This window comes from Nerophis ophidion, linkage group LG28, assembly GCF_033978795.1.
Source record: "Nerophis ophidion isolate RoL-2023_Sa linkage group LG28, RoL_Noph_v1.0, whole genome shotgun sequence".
NCBI classification, from domain to species: Eukaryota; Metazoa; Chordata; class Actinopteri; order Syngnathiformes; family Syngnathidae; genus Nerophis; species Nerophis ophidion.
Genome location: NC_084638.1, coordinates 25566475 through 25592618, shown reverse-complemented (window position 1 = coordinate 25592618; position 26144 = coordinate 25566475). Strand labels below are relative to the sequence as shown.

Sequence of the window (26144 nt, the reverse complement as noted above, 5' to 3'; positions counted from 1 at the left end):
TATTCCATTTACACGTTGTAACAATTCCTCTAATGTTATTTCCTCAAAACGAGAGAAAGTATTTTGGAGGGTAGTATCCGCCGTATATACAATCGTGTCAGTGTTAATAGAACCCCGTTGTAGCTGGGACGCATTGTCTTTAATCTCCTTTCTAATGACTTCAATTTTCTTACTAAAGAATTGCATAAAGTCATCAGCTGAGTGGGTTGAGCTACTGGAAGGAGTCCCTTGTTGGGTTAGCGATGCTACCGTACTAAACAAAAATTTAGGATCGTTTTTATTACGGTGGATGAGATTTGAGTAATATTTAGCTTTAGCTAAGGTAAGCATGCGTTTATAAGTTATTAAACCATCACTCCATGCTTGATGGTGCACCTCAAGTTTAGTCGTGCGCCATTTGCGTTCCAGCTTTCTACATAATAATTTCTGAGCTCTAGTTTCTTCTGTAAACCACGGGGTGCGCTTTTTTGGAGCCTTTTTTAACTTTAGCGGTGCTATGTTATCAATGGTTTCGCGCAGGGCGTCGTTAAAGTTGTTAGTGAGGTTATCAATAGAGCCCACATACTTTGGGAATGGTGCCATTACCGAGGGCAGTAGGTCAGCAAGAGTTGTCGTTGTGGCTGTATTAATGTTGCGGCTGCTATAGCAGTTATTATTATTATTAGTTTGACGAACATGCGTCTGAACCTCGAATTTTATAAGGTAATGATCAGACAATACTTTAGTATACGGGAGTATCGTAACTTTGGAAACGGTGATGCCCCTGACAAGCACTAGGTCTATCGTATTACCGTTGCGATGCGTGGGTTCATTTATCATTTGTGTGAGACCACAGCTATCAATTACAGTCTGGAGCGCTACGCACGGTGGGTCCGATGGGGTATTCATATGGATATTAAAGTCCCCCATTATGATTATATTATCGGCGTGTGTCACTAGATCAGCAACGAACTCTGAGAATTCATTAATAAAGTCCGAATAGGGCCCTGGGGGGCGGTAGATAACAGCCAGGTGTAGAGGCAGCGGTGTGACAGACCTCATAGTAAGCACCTCAAACGATTTATATTTATTATTTATGTTAGGACTAAGGTTAAAGGTTTCGTTGTATATTAGTGCAACCCCCCCACCCCTTTTGAGCGGACGGGCAATATGCGCATGTGTAAAGTTAGGAGGACATGCCTCATTTAGCGCAAAAAAGTCGTTTGGTTTAAGCCAGGTTTCGCTGAGACCGATGACGTTAAGATTGTTGTCTCTGATAATATCATTAACTAACAACGTTTTAGGAGACAATGATCTTATGTTTAAAAACCTATATTATAGGTAGTGGGCTGTTTTAGGGAGTTTTTGATCAAATTATCCGTAGTAGCAATATTAATAATGTTGTGTTTATTATGCCCAGTGCATTTAGTATTGTTGTTGTTATTATTATTATTATGACATGATAGTAAGTTATTAGTGATAACAGCAGAGAGGTGTCATACCGTGTTTCTTCCAGCAGATGGCGATCTATGGCAATTACATTTTTATTATTAGTAGTAGTATTATTGTTATTATTATTATTATGACATGATAGTGAGTTATTAGTGAGTACAGCAGAGAGCTGTCATACCGTGTGTGGTCCAGCAGATGGCGATCTATGGCAAGAGTTTGTGCCGCTCGGCCAGAGAAGCCTTCTGCCTCCTCATGAGGAACCTGCTCAGGTACTTCTTCTCCTCCTCCTTCTTCTTCTTCTCCTCCTCCTTCTTCTTCTTCTTCTTCTCCTCCTCCTCCTCCTCCTCCTCCTCCTTCTTCTTCTCCTCCTTCTCCTTCTGAACTACTTCCTGCAGATTTACTTTACAGGAAGCTGCAGCTGTGCTCTAAAGGGTGAGCTAAGGTTTGTGATTATGAGATTAACACATCGAAATTAGGAAATAAGAAAGTCAAAATAACAACACAAAATAATCAGTTTAAAAGTCAAAATAATGACTTTAAATGTGATTATGAGATGAATAAATAAATATGTTGAAATTATGAGATAAAATGTCAAAGATAATGAGATAAAAGTAGATATCATGAGATAAAATGGCATACTTATGACATAAAAATGACGAGGTAAAATGTCAAAGATAATGAGATGAAAAGTAGATGTGATGAGATAAAATGTCGTCATTTTGAGATAAAAGTGGGAAATTATGAGATAAAATGTCCAAATAATGACATAAAAAGTAGATATGAGATAAAATGTTGTAATTATGAGATAAAAGGTTGAAATTATGAGATAAAATGTCAAAGATAATGAGATGAAAAGTAGATATAATGATATAAAATGTGATTATGAGATAAAAATGTGACATTTTGAAATAAAATGTCAAAATAATGAGATGAAAACTGGATATGAGATAAAAATGTAATAATCATGAGATAAAAATTCGAAATTATGAGATAAAATGTCAAAGATAATGAGATAAAAAAGTAGATGTGGGATAAAATGTCATAATTATGAGATACAAATTATGACATAAATTGAAATTATGAGATAAAATAATGAAGTAAAAAGTTGAAATGATGAGATAAAAACTTGAAATCAATCCATCCATCCATCCATTTTGTACCGTTTGTCCCTTTTGGAGACACGGGGGGTGCTGGAGTTTATGTTGAAATGATGACATAAAATGATGAGACAAAAAGTTGAAATTATGAGATGAAAAGAAATAAAAAGTTGAAATCATATGATAAAATTATTGGATTAAAAAATTGAAATTATGAGATATTTTGAGATAAAATGATGAGATAAAAAGGTGAAACTACGAGAGCAGTGCAGTTATTATTATTTTGACATTATATCTCATTATTACAACTTTATTATCTCATCATTTCTACTCATCTTATAAGTGATTTTTATCTCATCATTTCTACTTTTTATCTCATAATTGTGACTTTACATCACATTGCTTTATATATATATATATATATATATATATATATATGTGTATTTATTTAAATGTGTATATATATGTATATATCTATATGTATGTATTTATTTATGTATATTTTGCTGGATCTCGGTCAGTCTGTGGCCATCTTAGCTCTTCCACCTCCTCCAGTGATAGGGGTACTTACAAGACGTGCCCGTGAAGGCCAGGATGTCTAACGTCGATAAATGATTGGTTACAAACATTATTTATCAATATGATCCCAGGGTTGCAGTGGTGGACCGCGTCACGGACTTCCTGCTGTTCCTGGGCAAAGTCCTGGTCTCAGGAGGAACCGGTAAGTCCATTGTGGCCTCGGTCCAGGTGAGGTGATGTCACCCAGGTGACCTGTCGGGTGTTGCAGGTGTGCTGGCAGGACTGTTCTTCACGGGGAGACTCCCTCTCCTCCAGGACCACGTCCCCGGTCTACACCGCTCCCTGCTGCCCACGCTGGTCAGTCAGCACAGGAAGTGATGATGACGCAACACAGGAAGTGATGACGCCCTCCTGTTTTTGTCTCTTCCACACCAGACGGTGGTGGCGGGATCCTACCTGGTCGCCCACGGCTTCTTCAGCGTCTACCAAACCTGTGTGGACACCTTCTTCCTCTGCTTCTGTGAGTCATATCTCACCTCTTGTTATCTCACTGGACCCGATGATATCGCATCTGTCAGTATCTGACTGCACCTGATCATATCTCATCTGTTGTTATCTAACAATATATCAATTTGACTTATTTTTAACACTTTTATGAGCGGGACCCTTTTGGGTCCCTGAGACCCTTAGTGTGATTTTTTTTTTTTTTATCTCACTGCACCCGATGATATCGCATCTGTCAGTATCTGACTGCACCTGATCATATCTCATCTGTTGTTATCTAACAATATACCGATTTGACTTATTTTTAACACTTTTATGAGCCGGACCCTTTTGGGTCCCTGAGACCTTTAGTGTGATTTTTTTTTTATCTCACTGCACCCGATGATATCGCATCTGTCAGTATCTGACTGCACCTGATCATATCTCATCTGTTGTTATCTAACAATATATCGATTTGACTTATTTGTAACACTTTTATGAGCGGGACCCTTTTGGGTCCCTGAGACCTTTAGTGTGATTTTTTTTTAATCTTACTGCACCCGATGATATCGCATCTGTCAGTATCTGACTGCACCTGATCATATCTCATCTGTTGTTATCTAACAATATATCGAGTTGACTTATTTTTAACTCTTTTATGAGCGGGACCCTTTTGGGTCCCTGAGACCTTTAGTGTGATTTTTTTTTTTAATCTTACTGCACCCGATGATATCGCATCTGTCAGTATCTGACTGCACCTGATCATATCTCATCTGTTGTTATCCAACAATATATCGATTTGACTTATTTTTAACACTTTTATGAGCGGGACCCTTTTGGGTCCCTGAGACCTTTAGTGTGATTTTTTTTTTTAATTCTTTTTTTTTTTTAACCGTCATTGTTTAAAGAAACAATAATGAATTATCATCAATGTTGATATGAATATTTGACATTAATGCTCCAAGCATTTGATATCAAATTTTCAATTTTGTTTTACATTTTGGGAGATTAATAATGCATATTTTGTTTTGCCATAAAAAAAACTGTTTTGTTTGATAAAGAGGGTTTTTCATTTTCAACTTTATCTCAACAAATAGATCCGAAGTGTTTAAAGTAAAAAGAAAAAAATATATTTTTTACACCGGGACCCTTTTGGGTCCCTGAAAACCTTAGTTTGATTTGTTTTTTTTACTGTCATTGTTTAAAAAAACAAAAAAACAATAATTAATTACTATCAATGTTGTTATGAATATTTGATATATTTAGGCTTCAAACATTTCATATCTAATTTTCTATTTTACAATTTTTTGGGGAGAAATATTGACCTTTAGTGGGAGTTTTTTTTTCTATTTTTACCATCATTGTTTAAAAAAAACAATTAATTACTTTTAATGTTGCTATGACTATTTGACATATTTAGGCTTCAAGCATTTCATATCAACATTTCTCATTTAAAAATGTTGGTGGAGATTTATTGCATATTTTGTTTTTGCCATAAAAAAACAGAGTTTTGTGGGACAAAAATTGCATTTCATTTTCAACTTTATCTCAACAGATAGCTCCAACGTGCTAAAAGTATAAAACAAAAAAAATAAATAAAAATGTTAACACTGGGACCCTTTTTGGTCCTTGAGACCTTTAGTATGAGTTTTTTTTTTTTTTTAACATCGTTGTTAAAAAAAAAAAAAGAAATAATTATAATTATTTATTAGCAATGTTTTAATGAATTTTTGACATATTTAGGCTTTAAACATTTCATATCAAATTTTCAAATTTAAACATTTTGGGGGAGAAATATTGACCTTTAGTGTGATTTTTAAAAATATGTTCTATTTTTACCATCATAATTTAAAAAAACAATTAATTACTATCAATGTTGTTATGAATATTTGACATATTTAGGCTTCAAGCATTTCATATCAAATTTTCGAATTTAAAAATGTTGGTGGAGATGTATTGCATATTTGGTTTTTGCCATAAAAAAACAGTTTTGTGGGACAAAAATATCTCAGACCCTTTTTGGTCCTTGAGACCTTTAGTATGATTTTTTATTTTTTTAACATCATTGTTAAAATAAAAAAAGAAATAATTATAATTATTTATTATCAATGTTTTAATTAATTTTTGACATATTTAGGCTTTAAACATTTCATATCAAATGTAAACATTTTGGGGGAAAAATATTGCATATTTTGTTCTCGCCATAAAAAAAACAGTTTTGTTTGATAAAGAGGACTTTTCATTGTCATTTTATCTGAACAGTTGTATCCGAACTGTTAAAAGTAATGAAAAAATTTTAGAAAAAAATACATTTTTAACACTTTTGGGTCCCTGAGACCTTTAGTGTGATTTTTATTTTTATTTTTATTTGAATGTTTTTATGTTATTATTATTTTAACCGTCATTGTTTCAATAAAAACAATAATTAATTCTTATCAATGTTGTTATGAATATTTCAAATTTTTAGGCTCCAAGCATTTCTTATTAAATTTCCTAATTTAAAAATGTTGGGGGACAAATATTGCTTATTTTGTTTTCGCCATGAAAAACAAAACTGTTTTGTTAGATAAAGAAGGCTTTTCGTTTTCAACATTATCTCAACAGATAGATCCGAAGTGTTAAAAGTAAAAAAAAAATAAATAAATAAAAGAATAATTACGTTTTTAACACTGGGACCCTTTTGGGTCCCTGAGACCTTTAGTGTGATTTTTTTTTTTTTTTTTTTTTTTTAAACAGTCATTGTTTATAAAAAATGCTAACCTTCTTGTAAATTCCCCTCAGGTGACGACCTGGAGAGGAATGACGGGAGCGCAGAAAAGCCTTACCTCACGTCCCCAGACTTGCACAGGATTCTGGAAAAATCCCGGCGGTCCCACTGAAAAGCATGAGCCCCAACCACGATGGAGAATCCTGGGGGGGGGACACTCCTCCTCTCTCAAGAGGTACCAGCACCCGGACCAAGGGACGTGCACAAAGTTAACTTGCGGTTTCGATCCGTAGCCCAGGCGGGACTGAATCATGGACAACAAGCTAAGGACTATTTTTTGAGACTGTTTAGAAGTATGTGCAGCAATAAAAACTTTTGTAATACGACGCCAACATGACGATGTGACAGTCACATAAATATATGTCTTAGGGCTTGTCGCGATTTTTATTTTGAACGATCCTTAATCGATTAAAAATATCAACTTTTTTAAAAAGTTCTGATTTTTGAATTATTTTCCTAGATTGTGTCTATAAATTGATTGAAGAAATGCATTAAAACACTTTTAAACTGTAATATCTGACACTTTTAAAGCATCTTGCAAAGTTTTAATGGTTAAAAACAGCTGCCATTTGGGGGAATATCAATCAATCAATCAATCAATGTTTACTTATATAGCCCTAAATCACTAGTACCCCGGGAGAGTCTCATACAGGTGTCGACACACCTGATGGTATCAAAAACGTTTACAGTGGTGGTGACACACGGTTTTTATGAGTTAATATCCACACAAAAAAAAAAAAAAAAAATCTCGCAAAGATTAAATGGATAATATCTGCTATTTGGGGGAATACCCCGGGAGAGTCTCATACAGGTGACGATACATCTGATGGTATCGTATACTTTTACAGTCTTGGTGACACGCGGTTTTTATGAGTTAATATCCACACACAAAAAAATAAAAAAATCTGGCAAAGTTTTAATGGTTAAAAACAGCTGCCATTTGGGGGAATACCCCGGGAGAGTCTCATACAGGTGACGACACACCTGATGGTATCGTATACTTTAACAGTGGTGATGACACACGGTTTTTATGAGTTAATATCCTCACAAAAAAAAAATCTTGCAAAGTTTTAATGGTTAGAAACAGCTGCCATTTGGGGGAATACCTCGGGAAAGTCTCATACAGGTGTCGACACACCTGATGGTATCAAAAACGTTTACAGTGGTGCTGACACACGGTTTTTATGAGTTAATATCCACACCAAAAAAATAAAAATCTGGTAAAGTTTTAATGGTTAAAAACAGCTGCCATTTGGGGGAATACCCCGGGAGAGTCTCATACAGGTGACGACACACCTGATGGTATCGTATACTTTAACAGTGGTGATGACACACGGTTTTTATGAGTTAATATCCTCACAAAAAAAAAATCTTGCAAAGTTTTAATGGTTAGAAACAGCTGCCATTTGGGGGAATACCTCGGGAAAGTCTCATACAGGTGTCGACACACCTGATGGTATCAAAAACGTTTACAGTGGTGCTGACACACGGTTTTTATGAGTTAATATCCACACCAAAAAAATAAAAATCTGGTAAAGTTTTAATGGTTAAAAACAGCTGCCATTTGGGGGAATACCCCGGGAGAGTCTCATACAGGTGACGACACACCTGATGGTATCGTATACTTTAACAGTGGTGATGACACACGGTTTTTATGAGTTAATATCCTCACAAAAAAAAAATCTTGCAAAGTTTTAATGGTTAGAAACAGCTGCCATTTGGGGGAATACCTCGGGAAAGTCTCATACAGGTGTCGACACACCTGATGGTATCAAAAACGTTTACAGTGGTGCTGACACACGGTTTTTATGAGTTAATATCCACACCAAAAAAATAAAAATCTGGTAAAGTTTTAATGGTTAAAAACAGCTGCCATTTGGGGGAATAACTCATAAAAACCACAGTTTTTATGAGTTAAAATCCTTTAAAAAATGAAAATCACATTAATTGACTTTAGTGTGCGATACACAAAAATAAAACACAAAAAAAGAAAACATTGTGATCTTAAAGTTTGTTTTGTGTAGTAAGTCAATTCCTCCACCGGGGGGCACTGTGGGACAATGTTGACGTTCTTCCACATGTGGCACTGTTTTTATTTTTGTATTATTATTTTTTTACGAAAATGAGTTTGTTTACATGTGTTAATCAACAAAATAATATTTTTACTTTCAACCTTGAAATATCTTACAATTTTTCAGTGAGGTATTTATGTTTATAATCACGTCATTTGTTGTATTTTGTTGTTGGATATTGACTTTTTACATGACTTTGGCTGCTGGGCGGAAGTGGACCAATCGCGTGAAAGTGGGCGTGTCCACGCCGAGGCGCGGGTCGGAGGGGTCGTGAGCGGCAGACGACAAATCCTCCGACCTTCTTGAACGCATCGTTTGCAAACATCGGCTGGAAATATTTGATTAAAAAATATATATATTTTCTGCTGCCGGAGCGGAGAAGTCGGCGCCATGCCGGTGCGGCGCGGCCACGTGGCGACGCAGAACACCTTCCTGGACACCATCATCCGCAAGTTCGAGGGCCAGAGTGAGTACCCACAACTTCTCGCCGCTTTCTGGAAGTTTTTGTTTTTTATGTACCAATCGGATCACGAGAAGACGAAGAAGATCTGTGATTGGTTGTCGGGGTTTTTGGCGGGAGAGTAACCAGGAAGTCCCGTAAAAGTAAGTTAAATTGTTGTCGAAGATCCCAAATTGTGCTAGCACTATTATCTCAAATATAATGCCTTATTAACATGCAATTAACCTGTTATTCATCACAACTATGTCAGCATTTATATAAAAACAACACTTTCTGTGCGGCACAATCCAGAAAAAAATTATCGGGACACGTTTGAAGTCATTTTGACAAAGCGTGGGTTGCAGGGATGATCTTTTACGCATTAATAACACGTTAATTACTCATTAATAACATAAAAATCTTAAGTACTTAAAAACGTAACGGCACAAGCTAAACTTTTTAAAGCACAAATGTAGCAAAAACAAATTGGACAAGTTTGGGGTGTTGTTGATGTAATTCTGTGGTTGGAGAAAGGGTGTTGGTATGATCAATAACACATTAATTAAACAATAATAACATACAAACCTTAACTGCTTAAAGATATAATGACAGACTAAACTTGTTTCAGCACAAATGTAGCCAAAAACAAAATGGACAAGTTTGGGGTGTTGTTGACATAATTCTGAGGGTGGAGAGTGGGTTGTAGGTATGATCAATAACACATTAATTACACATTAATAACATAAAAACCTTAATAACCTCAAAACTTAATGACACAAACTAAACATTTTGCAGCACAAATGTAGCACAAACAAATTGGACAAGTTTGGGGCGATGTTGACATCATTTTGTGTTTGGTGGGTGGGTTGTAGGTATGATCAATAACACATTAATTACACATTAATAACATAAAAACCTTAATAACTTAAAGATATAATGACAAACTAAACTTGTCTCAGCACAAATGTAGCAAAAAAAAATTGGACAAATTTGGGGTTGTTGTTGATGTAATTCTATGGTTGGAGAGTGTGTTGTTGGTATGATCAATAACACATTAATTACACAATAATAACATAAAAACCTTAATTACTTTAAAGATAAAATGACAAACTAAACTTGTCTCAGCACAAGTGTAGCAAAAACAAATTGGACAAGTTTGGGGTGTTGTTGATGTAATTCTGTGGTTGGAGAGTGGGTGTTGGTATGATCAATAACACATTAATTAAACAATAATAACATACAAACCTTAACTGCTTAAAGATATAATGACAGACTAAACTTGTTTCAGCACAAATGTAGCCAAAAACAAAATGAACAAGTTTGGGGTGTTGTTGACATAATTCTGAGGGTGGAGAGTGGGTTGTAGGTATGATCAATAACACATTAATTACACATTAATAACATAAAAACCTTAATAACTTAGAGATATAATGACAAACTAAACTTGTCTCAGCACAAATGTAGCAAAAACATATTGGACAAATTTGGGGTTGTTGTTGATGTAATTCTATGGTTGGAGAGTGTGTTGTTGGTATGATCAATAACACATTAATTACACAATAATAACATAAAAACCTTAATTACTTTAAAGATAAAATGACAAACTAAACATGTCTCAGCACAAGTGTAGCAAAAACAAATTGGACAAGTTTGGGGTGTTGTTGATGTAATTCTGTGGTTGGAGAGTGGGTGTTGGTATGATCAATAACACATTACTTACACAATAATAACATACAAACCTTAACTGCTTAAAGATATAATGACAGACTAAACTTGTTTCAGCACAAATGTAGCCAAAAACAAAATGGACAAGTTTGGGGTGTTGTTGACATAATTCTGAGGGTGGAGAGTGGGTTGTAGGTATGATCAATAACACATTAATTACACATTAATAACATAAAAACCTTAATAACCGCAAAACTTAATGACACAAACTAAACATTTTGCAGCACAAATGTAGCACAAACAAATTGAACAAGTTTGGGGCGATGTTGACATCATTTTGTGTTTGGTGGGTGGGTTGTAGGTATGATCAATAACACATTAATTACACATTAATAACATAAAAACCTTAATAACTTAAAGATATAATGACAAACTAAACTTGTCTCAGCACAAATGTAGCAAAAACAAATTGGACAAATTTGGGGTTGTTGTTGATGTAATTCTATGGTTGGAGAGTGTGTTGTTGGTATGATCAATAACACATTAATTACACAATAATAACATTAAAACCTTAATTACTTTAAAGATAAAATGACAAACTAAACTTGTCTCAGCACAAGTGTAGCAAAAACAAATTGGACAAGTTTGGGGTGTTGTTGATGTAATTCTGTGGTTGGAGAGTGGGTGTTGGTATGATCAATAACACATTAATTACACAATAATAACATACAAACCTTAACTGCTTAAAGATATAATGACAGACTAAACTTGTTTCAGCACAAATGTAACCAAAAACAAAATGGACAAGTTTGGGGTGTTGTTGACATAATTCTGAGGGTGGAGAGTGGGTTGTAGGTATGATCAATAACATATTAATTACACATTAATAACATAAAAACCTTAATAACCTCAAAACTTAATGACACAAACTAAGCATTTTGCAGCACAAATGTAGCACAAACAAATTGGACAAGTTTGGGGTGATGTTGACATAATTTTGTGTTTGGTGGGTGGGTTGTAGGTATGATCAATAACACATTAATTACACATTAATAACATAAAAACCTTAATAACTTAAAGATATAATGACAAACTAAACTTGTCTCAGCACAAATGTAGCAAAAACAAATTGGACAAATTTGGGGTTGTTGTTGATGTAATTCTATGGTTGGAGAGTGTGTTATTGGTATGATCAATAACACATTAATTACACAATAATAACATAAAAACCTTAATTACTTTAAAGATAAAATGACAAACTAAACTTGTCTCAGCACAAGTGTAGCAAAAACAAATTGGACAAGTTTGGGGTGTTGTTGATGTAATTCTGTGGTTGGAGAGTGGGTGTTGGTATGATCAATAACACATTAATTACACAATAATAACATAAAAACCTTAACTGCTTAAAGATATAATGACAGACTAAACTTGTTTCAGCACAAATGTAGCCAAAAACAAAATGGACAAGTTTGGGGTGATGTTGACATAATTCTGAGGGTGGAGAGTGGGTTGTAGGTATGATCAATAACATATTAATTACACATTAATAACATAAAAACCTTAATAACCTCAAAACTTAATGACACAAACTAAGCATTTTGCAGCACAAATGTAGCACAAACAAATTGGACAAGTTTGGGGTGATGTTGACATAATTTTGTGTTTGGTGGGTGGGTTGTAGGTATGATCAATAACACATTAATTACACATTAATAACATAAAAATCTTAAGAACTTAAAAACATAACGGCACAAGCTAAACTTTTTAAAGCACAAATGTAGCACAAACTAATTGGAAGAGTTCGGGGTTCATTTTGACAAAGTTTGTGGGTCGGGGGGAAGGGAGGTTTGTAGGTATGATTAAGAACGCGTTAATTTCACATAATAACATAAAAACCTTAATTACTTTAAAGATAAAATGACAAACTAAACTTGTCTCTGCACAAATGTAGCAAAAACAAATTGGACACGTTTGGGGTGTTGTTGATGTAATTCTGTGGTTGGAGAGTGGGTTGTTGGTCTGCTCAATAACACATTAATAACACAATAATAACATAAAAACCTTAATTGCTTAAAGATATAATGACAAACTAAACTTGTCTCAGCACAAATGTAGCAAAAACAAATTGGACAAGTTTGGGGTGATGTTGACATTATTCTGTGGGTGGGGAGTGGGTTGTAGTTATGATCAATAACACAGAAATTACACATTAATAACATACAAACCTTAATATCTTAAAAACATAACGAGAAAAACTGAACTTTTTGCAGCACAAATGTAGCAAAAACGATTTGAACAAATTTGGGGTGATGTTGACATAATTCTATGGGTGTGGAGTTGGTTGTAGGTATGATCAATAACACATTGATTACACAATAATAACATAAAAACCTTAATTACTTTAAAGATAAAATGACAAACTAAACTTGTCTCAGCACAAATGTAGCCAAAAACAAAATTGACAAGTTTGGGGGGATGTTGACGTAATTATGTGGGTGGGGAATGGGTTGTAGGTATGATCAATAACACATTAATAACATAAAAACTTCAAAACTTAACGACCCAAACTAAACATTTTGCAGCACAAATGTAGCACAAACAAATTGGACATGTTTGGGGTGATGTTGACATAATGTTGTGTTTGGTGAGTGGGTTGTAGGTATGATCAATAACACAATAATTACACATTAATAACATACAAACCTTAATATCTCAAAAACATAACGAAAAAAAATGAACTTTTTGCAGCACAAATGTTGCAAAAACGATTTGAACAAATTTGGGGTGATGTTGACATAATGTTGTGTTTGGTGGGTGGGTTGTAGGTATGATCAATAACACAATAATTACACATTAATAACATACAAACCTTAATATCTTAAAAACATAACGAAAAAAACTGAACTTTTTGCAGCACAAATGTAGCAAAAACGATTTGAACAAATTTGGGGTGATGTTGACATAATTGTGTGGGTGGGGAATGGGTTGTAGGTATGATCAATAACACATTAATTACACATTAATAACATAAAAACCTTAAAAACTTCAAAACTTAACGACCCAAACTAAACATTTTGCAGCACAAATGTAGCACAAACAAATTGGACAAGTTTGGGGTGATGTTGACATGATTCTGTAGGTGGGGAGTGGGTTGTAGGTATGATCAATAACACAATAATTACACATTAATAACATACAAACCTTAATATCTTAAAAACATAACGAGAAAAACTGAACTTTTTGCAGCACAAATGTAGCAAAAACGATTTGAACAAGTTTGGGGTGATGTTGACATAATTCTGTGGGCGGAGAATGGGTTGTAGGTATGATGAATAACCCATTAATTACACATTAATAACATAAAAACCTTAATTGCTTAAAGATACAATGACAAACTAAACTGGTCTCAGCACAAATGTAGCAAAAACAAATTGGACAAGTTTGGGGTGATGTTGACATGATTCTGTGGGTGGGGAGTGGGTTGTAGGTATGATCAATAACACAATAACTACACATTAATAACATAAAAACCTTCATAACCTCAAAACCTAATGACACAAACTAAACATTTTGCAGCACAAATGTAGCACAAACTAGTTTTCAAGTTGGGGTGATGTTGACATAATTTTGTGTTTGGTGGGTGGGTTGTAGTTATGATCAATAACACATTAATTACATATTAATGACATAAAAATGCTAATAACTTAAAAATATAAAGAACACAAACTGAACTTGTTGTAGCACAAATGTAGCACAAACAAATTGGACAAGTTTGGGGTGATGTTGACATAATTTTGTGTTTGGTGGGTGGGTTGTAGGTATGATCAACAACACATTAATTACACATTTATAAAATAAAAACCTTAATTACTTAAATATATAAAGACAAACTAAACGTTTTGCAGCACAAATGTAGCACAAACAATTGTTTAAGTTTGGGGTGATGTTGACATGATTCTGGGGGTGGGGAGTGGGTTGTAGGTATGATCAATAACACAATAATTACACATTAATAACATAAAAACCTTCATAACCTCAAAACCTAACGACACAAACTAAACATTTTGCAGCACAAATGTTGCACAAACTAGTTTTCAAGTTTGGGGTGATGTTGACATCATTTTGTGTTTGGTGGGTGGGTTGTAGTTATAATCAATAACACATTAATTACACATTAATGACATAAAAAATACTAAAAACTTAAAAATATAAAGAACACAAACTGAACTTTTTGTAGCACAAATGTAGCACAAACAAATTGGACAAGTTTGGGGTGATTTTGACATAATTTTGTGTTTGGTGGGTGGGTTGTAGGTATGATCAATAACACATTAATTACATATTAATAACATAAAAACCTTAATATCTTAAAAAACATAAGGACGCAAACTGAACCTTTTGCAGTACAAATGTAGCAAAAATGATTTGAACAAGTTTGGGGTGATGTTGACATAATTCTGTGGGAGGGGAGTGGGTTGTAAGTATGATCAATAACACATTACTTACTCATTAAAAACATAAAAACCTTAATTGCTTAAAGATATAATGACAAACTAAACTTGTTTCAGCTCAAATTTAGCAAAAACAAATTGGTCAAAGTTTGGGGTGATGTTGACATAATTCTGTGGGTGGAGAGTGGGATGTAGGAATGATCAATAACACATTAATTACACATTAATAACATTTAACTTTAAAAAAACAATGACACAAACGAAACGTTATGCAGCACAAATGTAGCACAAACGAATTTGACTAGTTTGGGGTGATGTTGTCACAATTGTGTGGGTGGAGGGGGGGTGGAGGTATGACCATGAATACATTAATTACACATTAACAACATAAAAATGACTAATAACTTCAAAACATAACGAAGCAAAATAAACTTTTTGCCGCACAAATGTGGCACAAACAAATTGGACAAAATTGGAGTGATGTTGACATAATTCCGTGGGTGGAGAGTGGGTTGTTGGTATGATGAATAACACATTAATTACACATTAATAACATGAAAACCTAATACCTTAAAAACATACCAACTCAAACTAAACTTATGGCAGCACAAATGTAGCACAAACAATTTGAACAAGTTCGGGGTGATGTTGACATAATTTTGTGTTTGGTGGGTGGGTTGTAGATATGATCAATAACACATTAATAACATAAAAACCTTAATAATTTTGAAAAAACCCGCACAAATTAAACATTTTTCAGCACAAAAGTGGCACAGAAAATTGGACAAGTTTCGGGTGATGTTGACATAATTCTGTGGGCGGAGAGTGGGTTGTAGGTATGATCAATAACATGTTAATTACATATTAATAACATTAGTAAATAATTAGCACCGCAAATGTAGTAAATTTTTAATGCGACCAGTTCCAGGAGATTTTAACATGGGTGGGGGTGGGGGTACGGGGGTGTAGCTATAATTAATAACACATTAATTACACAGTAATACAATAAAAAAACCACAAAACTGTTAGGAACTCGGAACCTATCATACTTAGACCTAAGTTCAAAAGATTGGAACCAAATTGGGGAGATTTTCACACTAGTGGGGGAGGGGCACAGGTGAAGGACGGGGGCGGAGCTATGGGCTATCCATTATTCTGTAAATAAAAAATATAACAATCAAAAACGAGAATGGTGTACCGAGGCTGCTACACATTAATATAAATAATTGTAAAACAGAGTGTCACAGCCCTGCTGTAGAGGGTCTTTTTTCCTGGATCTGTGGGACAGTGTAACGTTCCTTGCCTCCGCAGACCGCAAGTTCATCATCGCCAATGCACAGGTGGAGAACTGCGCCATCATCTTCTGCAACGACGCCTTCTGCGGCCTCTGCGGCTACACCCGGGCTGAGGTGATGCAGAAGCCGTGCACCTGTAGCTTCCTGTACGGGCCCCTCACCAACAGGCCGGCAGTGGCGCAGATGACCAAAGCTCTCCTGGGTGCCGAGGAGAGGAAGGTGGAGATTACTCTCTACACCAAGGAAGGTACACCGATTCTTCATCGGAACTACTCACCAATGAAATGAGCGGTCTGAGTTTGAATCATGGTTCTGACCTCTGAAACAAGCAAGGTAGTTAAAGTCAACGGGATTCGAACTCCTGAATGACAGCTTCTGTCTCTACGGGAGAGCCCCTGCCACCGGGCGGAGGAAACTAATTCCGCTTGTGCCCATGATCTTGTCTTTTCCGTCAAGCTCATGACCACAGGTGAGGAGATAGATCCACTGGTGGATTGAAAACTTTGACTTCCGGCTCTTTCCTGTCCGTAATCCATGGGCGACATATGTTTGGCCAGTGGAGAGCAGTCTCATAGGCAGGCATTAGATCCTCCAAATCCGCATTGGTCATCCAGGAGTGGGCATCTTCTGCATAGGTTGCTCGGATGTTCCACACTTACAGGCTGGGTCTGTTGCATCAGCATCGCCCCATTCCCCCCATGTTGGTCTTGTAGCCACCCACGCACCTGCAAGGTCTGTCCAGCGACTTCCACGTCTTCCATGTAGATTTACCGTACGACCGGGTGTTAGTTGTTCCTTGGTTTGGGTCTAATGTATCAGCATTGCCCCATTCCTCCATTGTGGTCTTGCAGCGACCCAAGCTTGTGCAAGGTCTGTCCAGCGACTTCCACGTCTTCCATGTAGCTTTACCGTACGACCGGGTGTTAGTTGTTCCTTGGTTTAGGTCTGTTGCATCAGCATCGCCCCATTCTCCAATGTTGGTCTTGCAGTGGCCCAAGCCCGTGCAAGGTCTGTCCAGCGACTTCCACGTCTTTCATATAGATTTACCGTATGACCGGGTGTTAGTTATTCCCTGGATTGGGTCTGTTGCATCAGCATTTCCCCATTCCCCCCATGTTGGTCTTGCAGCCACCCACGCCCGTGCAAAGTCTGTCCAGCGACTTCCACGTCTTCCATGTAGATTTACCGTATGACCGGGTGTTAGTTGTTCCTTGGTTTTGGTCTGTTGCATCAGCATCGCCCCATTCCCCCATGTTGGTCTTGCAGCGGCCCATGCCGATGCAAGGTCTGTCCAGCGACTTCTACGTCTTCAATGTAGATTTACCGTACGACCGGGTGTTAGTTGTTTCTTGGTTTGGGTTTAGTTGCATCAGCATTGCCCCGTTCCTCCATGTTGGTCTTGCAGCTGCCCAAGCCCACGCAAGGTCTGTCCAGCGACTTCCATTTAGCTTTACCGTATGACCGGGTGTTGGTTGTTCCTTGGTTGGTTGTGGTACGGTATCATTGCTGAATGTTACGTTTTTCCTGCCACCCTGCCAGCCTGTTGGTTGCAGATTTCTGGGATGGTGGCTGGACTGGGTGGAGAAAAAGCCTTTCCTGGACATCAGGCAAACTTTGGGCTAGCTCGTCGGAGTCACAGCGGTGGCGGGTGCCCTCAACTTGCCTCTTGCGTTCAGTTCCTGCTTGGCTACAGACTTCGGATCCCAGGTGGAGGCTGTCCACATTTGCCGGTTTGTGGCATACCATAATGCACCTGCAGCTGTCATGGAGGACAGTGCCAATCTTATCGGCATGGGATGATTTCTCCCGGACAGGACGGCAGAGTAGCATGGTGCAAGAGCAGTAGACCGCACCGTGGAAGCATCAGCACCTTGTGACGAGTTTTCAAGTTTGCGCAAGAGGTTGTTCCTCGTCCCTACTTTGCCTTTTACTTCCTCAATGTCTTTCCTTTGATTCTCTCTACGATGGACCGATACCAGGTCCGTCTCACCGCAGCCGCCCAGCCGTCTGTCGACCCTCTTTATCCTAATCTAATAATTCGGTTCAGAAAATGTTGATTTAGATTGCCACAAACACGCCAGGACTGGGACATTTTAGAATCGTTTTTTTCCCTGCACCGTGACTAGGGAAGGTTGTTTGGATTGGGTCATATAAGTATATGGCAGAGTTACTTTTGTTATCCACCAGACGGTGACGAAAAGGCAGCAATCAGACGCCCGGATGATTATGTACGATACGGATACACCGCTCCCGGTCAAATTGTTTATTGAACTGCTGCCGTCTCGTGGGCCAGATTAAAGACGCCGGCAGGCCCCACTTGGCCCTTGTGGCTGTAGTTTGGACACCCCTGCAGTTGTTTCTGTAATGGGAACACCTACATAAAAAAGATGGGATTCCATCCATCCATTTTCGACGATCTTCTGGTGAAGAAGGAGCTGAGCCGGAAGGCAATTTACCGGTCGGTCTACGTTACTTTCCTCCCCTATGGTCATGAGCTTTGGGTCATGACCAAAAGGACAAAATCACGTGTACAAGCAGACAAAATTAGTTTCCCCCGCCGGGTGCCGGGTCTCTCCCTTAGAGACAGGGTGAGGAGCTCTGTCATCCGGGAGGAGCTCCAAGTAAAGCCGCTATGGAGAGGAGCCACATGAGGTGGTGGTCAGGATGGCACGCCGGACCGGTAGGAGACCACGGGGAAGACTTAGGACACGTTGGGACGACTATGACTCCCGCCTGGCCTGGAAACGCCTCGGGATCCCCCGGGAGTAGCTGGACCAAGTGGGTGGGGAGAGGGAAGTCTGGGATCCCCTGCTTAGGCTGCTTCCCCCGTGACCCTACCTCGGATAAGTGGAAGAAGATGGATGTTCGACAGACCATCTCCGAGCTCCTTTTTTACGGCCTCTCAAAACAGCTTGTTTCCGTAGGCGCAGTTAATAGATGCAAACGCCCCCTTACTCCGATGAACCTTCGCCCCTGCACCCGCCTGTCCTTTTTTCTTTGTTGTAGTTTGTTCACAGTCTCGATTTTATTACACCAGCGTGGATTGTCATCGGCACCGGGGAAGGAGGCGCAGAGGTAGGAAGGGAACCCGGCCGACGTGCAGGTCTGGAACTAAACGATGACCGGGTCTAGCTTTAACTTAGATACCGGACAAATACGTTGTGTTTTTATTCAACTTGTTTAATGTCGCCATTAATGCCACAGGTGGTGGAAAAAAGGTATTACAACGGAGTGCGGACCACGGCTGAGCTCGTTTTTTGGCTCTATGGTCAAGAAACACGGCACTACATCTGTAAGTGCAAGCTAAACCTCTACTATGCAAAGCCACAGCCAATTATCAACAACACCCAGAAATGCTGCCGGCATTATATTTGATTGTATTTGCATCTACTCCCTATATCGCAGTGATCAGCATATCAGAATTAATTTAATCGGCCGAGTATGGCATATTCGTGAAGACCAAAGGCACGCACCCGGTTCTGAGGATCAGTGCAGTCCTGCCACACCCGTACTTTGGAAGAGTAATAAACTTACGATGAATATTTCATACCTCAGCCTGACGTCCACTTTTTGTGTTATTGCTATTTTGTTGTCTTCCATCCCTTTTATTGCTTTCGCCCGGGGACCGGGGGAGGCGGGTCGAAGAGCAAACAACATGGACGATTATCGGATTGCGACAGACGTAGCTGACTCAGCACTTTTGATTTAATGGTATTACTTTTGGAAAATATTAACTCATTTGGAATGTGATGCCTGCAACATGTTTCAAAAAAAAGTTGGCACGAGTGGCAAGAAAGAGCGAGAAAGTTGAGGAATGCTCATCGAACACTTATTTGGAACATCCCGCAGGTGAACGGGCAAATTGGGAACGGGTGGGCGTCGTGATTGGGTGTGAAAACAGGACGGGGCGAGGGTCACCACTTTGTCAACAAATGCATGGGCAAATTGTTTAAGAACAACATTTCCCAACCAGCTATTGCAAGGAATTTAGGGATTTCACCATCTAAGGTCCGTAATATCATCAAAAGGTTCGGAGAATCTGGAGAAATCATTAAATGCCTGTGACCTAGGACCCCTCGGGCGGTACTGCATTAAAAAGCCACTTCAGTGTGTAAAGGATATCACCACATGGGCTCAGGAACACTTCAGGAAACAACCGTCAGTACCCAAAGTTAGTCGCTACATCTGTAAGTGCAAGTTTAAGCTCCACTATGCAAAGCCACAGCCATTTATCAACAACACCCAGAAATGCAATATATATAAATATATGATTTGCATATTCTAAAGGTGGGGGCGTGGTTGGACACTTCTGAATACAATAAAAAAACGTGCTTGGATACATCGGGATTTTCAATTGTGGCCAATTTCTGGTGGGAAATCTCTCTTACTTTTAATACATGAGGCCCCTGGTGCGTCTGTGCCGAGCATCAACACACCTTAATCCTCCCTGGATCTCGCGCGCGCACACACACACAAACACAAACACACACACACACACACACACAATCACACACACACACACACACAAACACACACACACACACACACTTAATACACGGGAATTACGCGCAGGGCAAAGAGGAGCCTGCAATAACGAGGCGAGCAAGGTCACCACAGGAAGTGAGAGGATGAATTTCAAACAAAGGCTGTTGCTCTCCCGCAATTAGACGACATTGTGTGACATGTTGGGAGTCAGAAGGCATTTATTTGCTCACCACATTTATTAACCCGACACCATCTTCACCGGCATGCAGAGTTTTTATTCCAGACATCGCCCGAATTTCCGCGCCCATATTTGGCATTTTGACATACATCCGTATCCGTTTTCTTTGAGCTGTAATTTGACCCTCTTAAAATGCTTCAAATCTTACCAAATTTGACACACACATCAGGACTGGTGAAAATTATGATCTAATTAAAAAAAACAAAACTCAAAATTACGCTCTAGCGCCCCCTAGGAAAAAAACAGACAAAACTGCTTGTAACTTCAGTTAGGAATGTTGTAGAGACATGAAACAAAATCTTCTATGTAGGTCTGACTTAGACCTACATTTCATACACTGACATCCTTCAGCAAAAATCAACAGGAAGTTGGCAAAAACCCTATCAAAACGAAACTTTCCTAAAAAATGTCATTTTTGCCTCTTTGAGCTGTAATTTGACCCCCTTAAAATGCTTTAAAACTCACCAAACTCGACACACACATCAGGACCGGTGAAAATTGCGATCTAATAAAAAACAAACCCCAAAACTCAAAATTGCGCTCTGGCGCCCCCTAGGAAAAAAACACTGACAAAACTGCTCTTGGGAAGAAAACACAGACAAAACTGCTTGTAACGTCTGTTAGGAATGTCGTAGAGAGATTAAATAAAATCTTCTATGTAGGTCTGTCTTAGACCTAGATTTCATACACTGATATCCTTCCGCAAAAATCAACAGGAAGTTGGCAAAAAACCCTTCAAAACAAAAGTTTCCTAAAAAATGTCAATTTTGCCTCTTTGAGCTGTAATTTGACCCCCTTAAAATGCTTTAAAACTCACCAAACTGGACACACACATCAGGACTGGTGAAAATTGCAATCTAATAAAAAACCAAACTCCAAAACTCAAAATTCCGCTCTAGCGCCCACAAGGAATAAAACACATACAAAACTGCTCTTGGGAAGAAAACACAGACAAAACTGCTTGTAACGTCCATTTGGAATGTCGTAGAGACATGAAACAAAAAACGTCTATGTAGGTCTCACTTAGACCTACATTTCATTGATTTACATCCTTCAGCAAAAATCAACAGGAAGTTGGAAAAAAACCTTTTAAAACAAAGGTTTCCTAAAAAATGTCCTTTTTGCCTCTTTGAGCTGTAATTTGACCCCCTTAAAATGCTTTAAAACTCACCAAACTCGACACACACATCAGGACCGGTGAAAATTGCGATCTAATAAAAAAACAAACCCCAAAACTCAAAATAGCGCTCTGGCGCCCCCTAGGAATAAAACACTGACAAAACTGCTCTTGGGAAGAAAATACAGACAAAACTGCTTGTAACGTCCGTTAGGAATGTCGTAGAGAGATGGAATAAAATCTTCTATGTAGGTCTGACTTAGACCTAGATTTCATACACTTATGTCCTTCAGCAAAAATCAACAGGAAGTTGGCAAAAACCCCTTCAAAACAAAAGTTTCCTAAAAAATGTCAATTTTGCCTCTTTGAGCTGTAATTTGACCCCCTTAAAATGCTTCAAAACTCACCAAACTCAACACACACATCAGGACCGGTGAAAATTGCGATTTAATAAAAAAAACAAACCCCAAAACTTAAAATTGCGCTCTGGCGCCCCCTAGGAATAAAACACTGACAAAACTGCTCTTGGGAAGAAAACACAGACAAAACTGCTTGTAACGTCCGTTAGGAATGTCGTAGAGAGATGAAATAAAATCTTCTATGTAGGTCTGACTTCGACCTAGATTTAATACACTGACCTCCTTCAGCAAAAATCAACAGGAAGTTGGCAAAAACCCCTTCAAAACAAAAGTTTCCTAAAAAATGTCAATTTTGCCTCTTTGAGCTGTAATTTGACCCCCTTAAAATGCTTTAAAACTCACCAAACTCGACACACACATCAGGACCGGTGAAAATTGTGATCTATTAAAAAACCAAACTCCAAAACTCAAAATTGCGCTCTGGCGCCCCCTAGGAATAAAACACTGACAAAACTGCTCTTGGGAAGAAAACACAGACAAAACTGCTTGTAACGTCCGTTAGGAATGTCGTAGAGAGATGAAATAAAATCTTCTATGTAGGTCTGACTTAGACCTAGATTTCAAACACTGATATCATTCAGCAAAAATCAACAGGAAGTTGGCAAAAACCCCTTCAAAACAAAAGTTTACTAAAAAATGTCAATTTTGCCTCTTTGAGCTGTAATTTGACCCCCTTAAAATGCGTCAAAACTCACCAAACTGGACACACACATCAGGACTGGTGAAAATTGCGATCTAATAAAAAAACAAACTCCAAAACTCAAAATTCCGCTCTAGCGCCCACAAGGAATAAAACACATACAAAACTGCTCTTGGGAAGAAAACACAGACAAAACTGCTTGTAACGTCCGTTTGGAATGTCGTAGAGACATGAAATAAAAACGTCTATGTAGGTCTCACTTAGACCTACATTTCATTCATTTACATCCTTCAGCAAAAATCAACAGGAAGTTGGAAAAAAACCTTTCAAAACGAAGGTTTCCTAAAAAATTTAATTTTTGCCTCTTTGAGCTGTAATTTGACCCCCTTAAAATGCTTCAAAATTCACTAAACTCGACACACACATCAGGACCGGTGAAAATTGCAATCTAATAAAAAACCAAACCCCAAAACTCAAAATTGCGCCCTAGCGCCCCCTAGGAATAAAACACAGACAAAACTGCTTGTAACGTCCGTTAGGAATGTCGTAGAGAGATGAAATAAAATCTTCTATGTAGGTCTGACCTAGACCTAGATTTCATACACTGATATCCTTCAGCAAAAATCAACAGGAAGTTGGCAAAAACCCCTTCAAAACAAAAGTTTCCTAAAAAATGTCAATTTTGCCTCTTTGAGCTGTAATTTGACCCCCTTAAAATGCTTTAAAACTCACCAAACTCGACACACACATCAGGACCGGTGAAAATTGCGATCTATTAAAAAACCAAACCCCAAAACTCAAAATTGCGCTCTAGCGCCCCCTAGGAATAAAACACTGACAAAACTGCTCTTGGGAAGAAAACACAGACCAAACTGCTTGTAACATCAGTTAGGAATGTCGTAGAGAGATTAAATAAAATCTTCTATGTAGGTCTGACTTAGACCTAGATTTCATACACTTATGTCCTTCAGCAAAAATCAACAGGAAGTTGGCAAAAACCCCTTCAAAACAAAAGTTTCCTAAAAAACGTCAATTTTGCCTCTTTGAGCTGTAATTTGACCCCCTTAAAATGCTTTAAAACTCACCAAACTCGACACACACATGAGGACTGGTGAAAATTGCGATTCAATAAAAACCAAACCCCAAAACTCAAAATTGCGCTCTAGCGCCCCCTAGGAATAAAACACTGACAAAACTGCTCTTGGGAAGAAAACACAGACAAAACTGCTTGTAACGTCCGCTAGGAATGTTGTAGAGACATGAAACAAAATTTTCTATGAACGTCTGACTTAGACCTAGATTTCATACACTGACATCCTTCAGCAAAAATCAACAGGAAGTTGGAGAAAACCATATCAAAACAAAAGTTTCCTAAAAAGTGTAATTTTTGCCTCTTTGAGCTGTAATTTGACCCCCTTAAAATGCTTCAAAACTCACCAAATTCGACACACACATCAGGACCGGTGAAAATTGGGATCTAATAAAAAACCAAACCCCAAAACTCAAAATTGCGCTCTAGCGCCCCCTAGGAAAAAAACACTGACAAAACTGCTCTTGGGAAGAAAACACAGACAAAACTGCTTGTAACGTCCGTTAGGAATGTCGTAGAGAGATGAAATAAAATCTTCTATGTAGGTCTGACTTCGACCTAGATTTAGTACACTGATATCCTTCAGCAAAAATCAACAGGAAGTTGGCAAAAACCCCTTCAAAACAAAAGTTTCCTAAAAAATGTCAATTTTGCCTCTTTGAGCTGTAATTTGACCCCCTTAAAATGCTTTAAAACTCACCAAACTCGACACACATATCAGGACCGGTGAAAATTGCGATTTAATAAAAACCAAACCCCAAAACTCAAAATTGCGCTCTAGCGCCCCCTAGGAATAAAACGCTGACAAAACTGCTCTTGGGAAGAAAAAACAGACAAAACTGCTTGTAACGTCCGTTAGGAATGTCGTAGAGACATGAAACAAAATCTTCTATGTAGGTCTCGCTTAGACCTACATTTCATACACTGACCTCCTTCAGCAAAAATCAACAGGAAGTTGGAAAAAACCCTTCAAAACAAAGGTTTCCTAAAAAATGTAATTTTTGCCTCTTTGAGCTGTAATTTGACCCCCTTAAAATCCTTCAAAACTCACCAAACTCGACACACACATCAGGACTTGTGAAAATTGCGATCTAATAAAAAATCAAACCCCAAAACTCAAAATTGCGCTCTAGCGCCCCCTAGGAATAAAACACTGACAAAACTGCTCTTGGGAAGAAAACACAGACAAAACTGCTTGTAACTTCCGTTTGGAATGTCGTGGAGACATGAAACAAAAACTTCTATGTAGGTCTCACTTAGACCTACATTTCATTCACTTACATCCTTCAGCAAAAATCAACAGGAAGTTGGAAAAAAACCTTTCAAAACAAAGGTTTCCTAAAAAATGTCATTTTTGCCTCTTTGAGCTGTAATTTGACCCCTTTAAAATGCGTCAAAACTCACCAAACTGGACACACACATCAGGACCGGTGAAAATTGTGATCTAATAAAAAAACAAACTCCAAAACTCAAAATTGCGCTCTAGCTCCCCCATGGAATAAAACACTGACAAAGCTGCTCTTGGGAAGAAAACACATACAAAACTGCTTGTAACTTCCGGTATGAATGTTGTAGAGACATAAAACAAAAAACTCTATGTAGGTCTTACTTAGACCTACATTTCATTCATTAACATCCTTCAGCAACAATCAACAGGAAGTTGGCAATTACCCCTTCAAAACAAAAGTTTTGTAAAAAACCTGTCACCTTTTTTCAAACATTATCTCCTCTGAGCGCGTTTGTTGTGTCGGCTTCAAACTCGTATAGGAGAGAGATTGAACCCTTCTGATTAAAAGTTGGCGAAAGAGCTTTTCTAACTGCTTCGGTTTTGATTTTACGAGCCTTCAAAGAACTGTTGCGCTGATGCTGCTGCGCTGCTGCCGTCTCAAGATGGCCGCTTTAAAGCGCACAATGCAGAGACGGTAGGTCATGTGCA

At 38.0% G+C, this 26144-nt stretch overlaps 2 protein-coding genes across 2 annotated transcripts in view; both read left to right on the top strand.

Moving 5' to 3' along the window:
- Nucleotides 1–7455, top strand: part of LOC133545074 (choline transporter-like protein 5-A) — a 35771-nt gene extending 28316 nt beyond the window's left edge. The window contains exons 17-21 of the mRNA XM_061890387.1: nt 1627–1700; nt 3179–3249; nt 3316–3404; nt 3483–3567; nt 6312–7455. Of these exons, the coding sequence (XP_061746371.1) occupies nt 1627–1700; nt 3179–3249; nt 3316–3404; nt 3483–3567; nt 6312–6409 (417 nt within the window). The 3' untranslated portion in view covers nt 6410–7455. The remainder of the gene's footprint in view (nt 1–1626; nt 1701–3178; nt 3250–3315; nt 3405–3482; nt 3568–6311) is intronic.
- A 412-nt stretch (nt 7456–7867) lies between these two features.
- Nucleotides 7868–26144, top strand: part of LOC133544941 (potassium voltage-gated channel subfamily H member 6-like) — a 68431-nt gene continuing 50154 nt past the window's right edge. The window contains exons 1-2 of the mRNA XM_061890188.1: nt 7868–8835; nt 16236–16466. Coding sequence (XP_061746172.1) covers nt 8760–8835; nt 16236–16466 — 307 coding nt within the window. The 5' untranslated portion in view covers nt 7868–8759. The remainder of the gene's footprint in view (nt 8836–16235; nt 16467–26144) is intronic.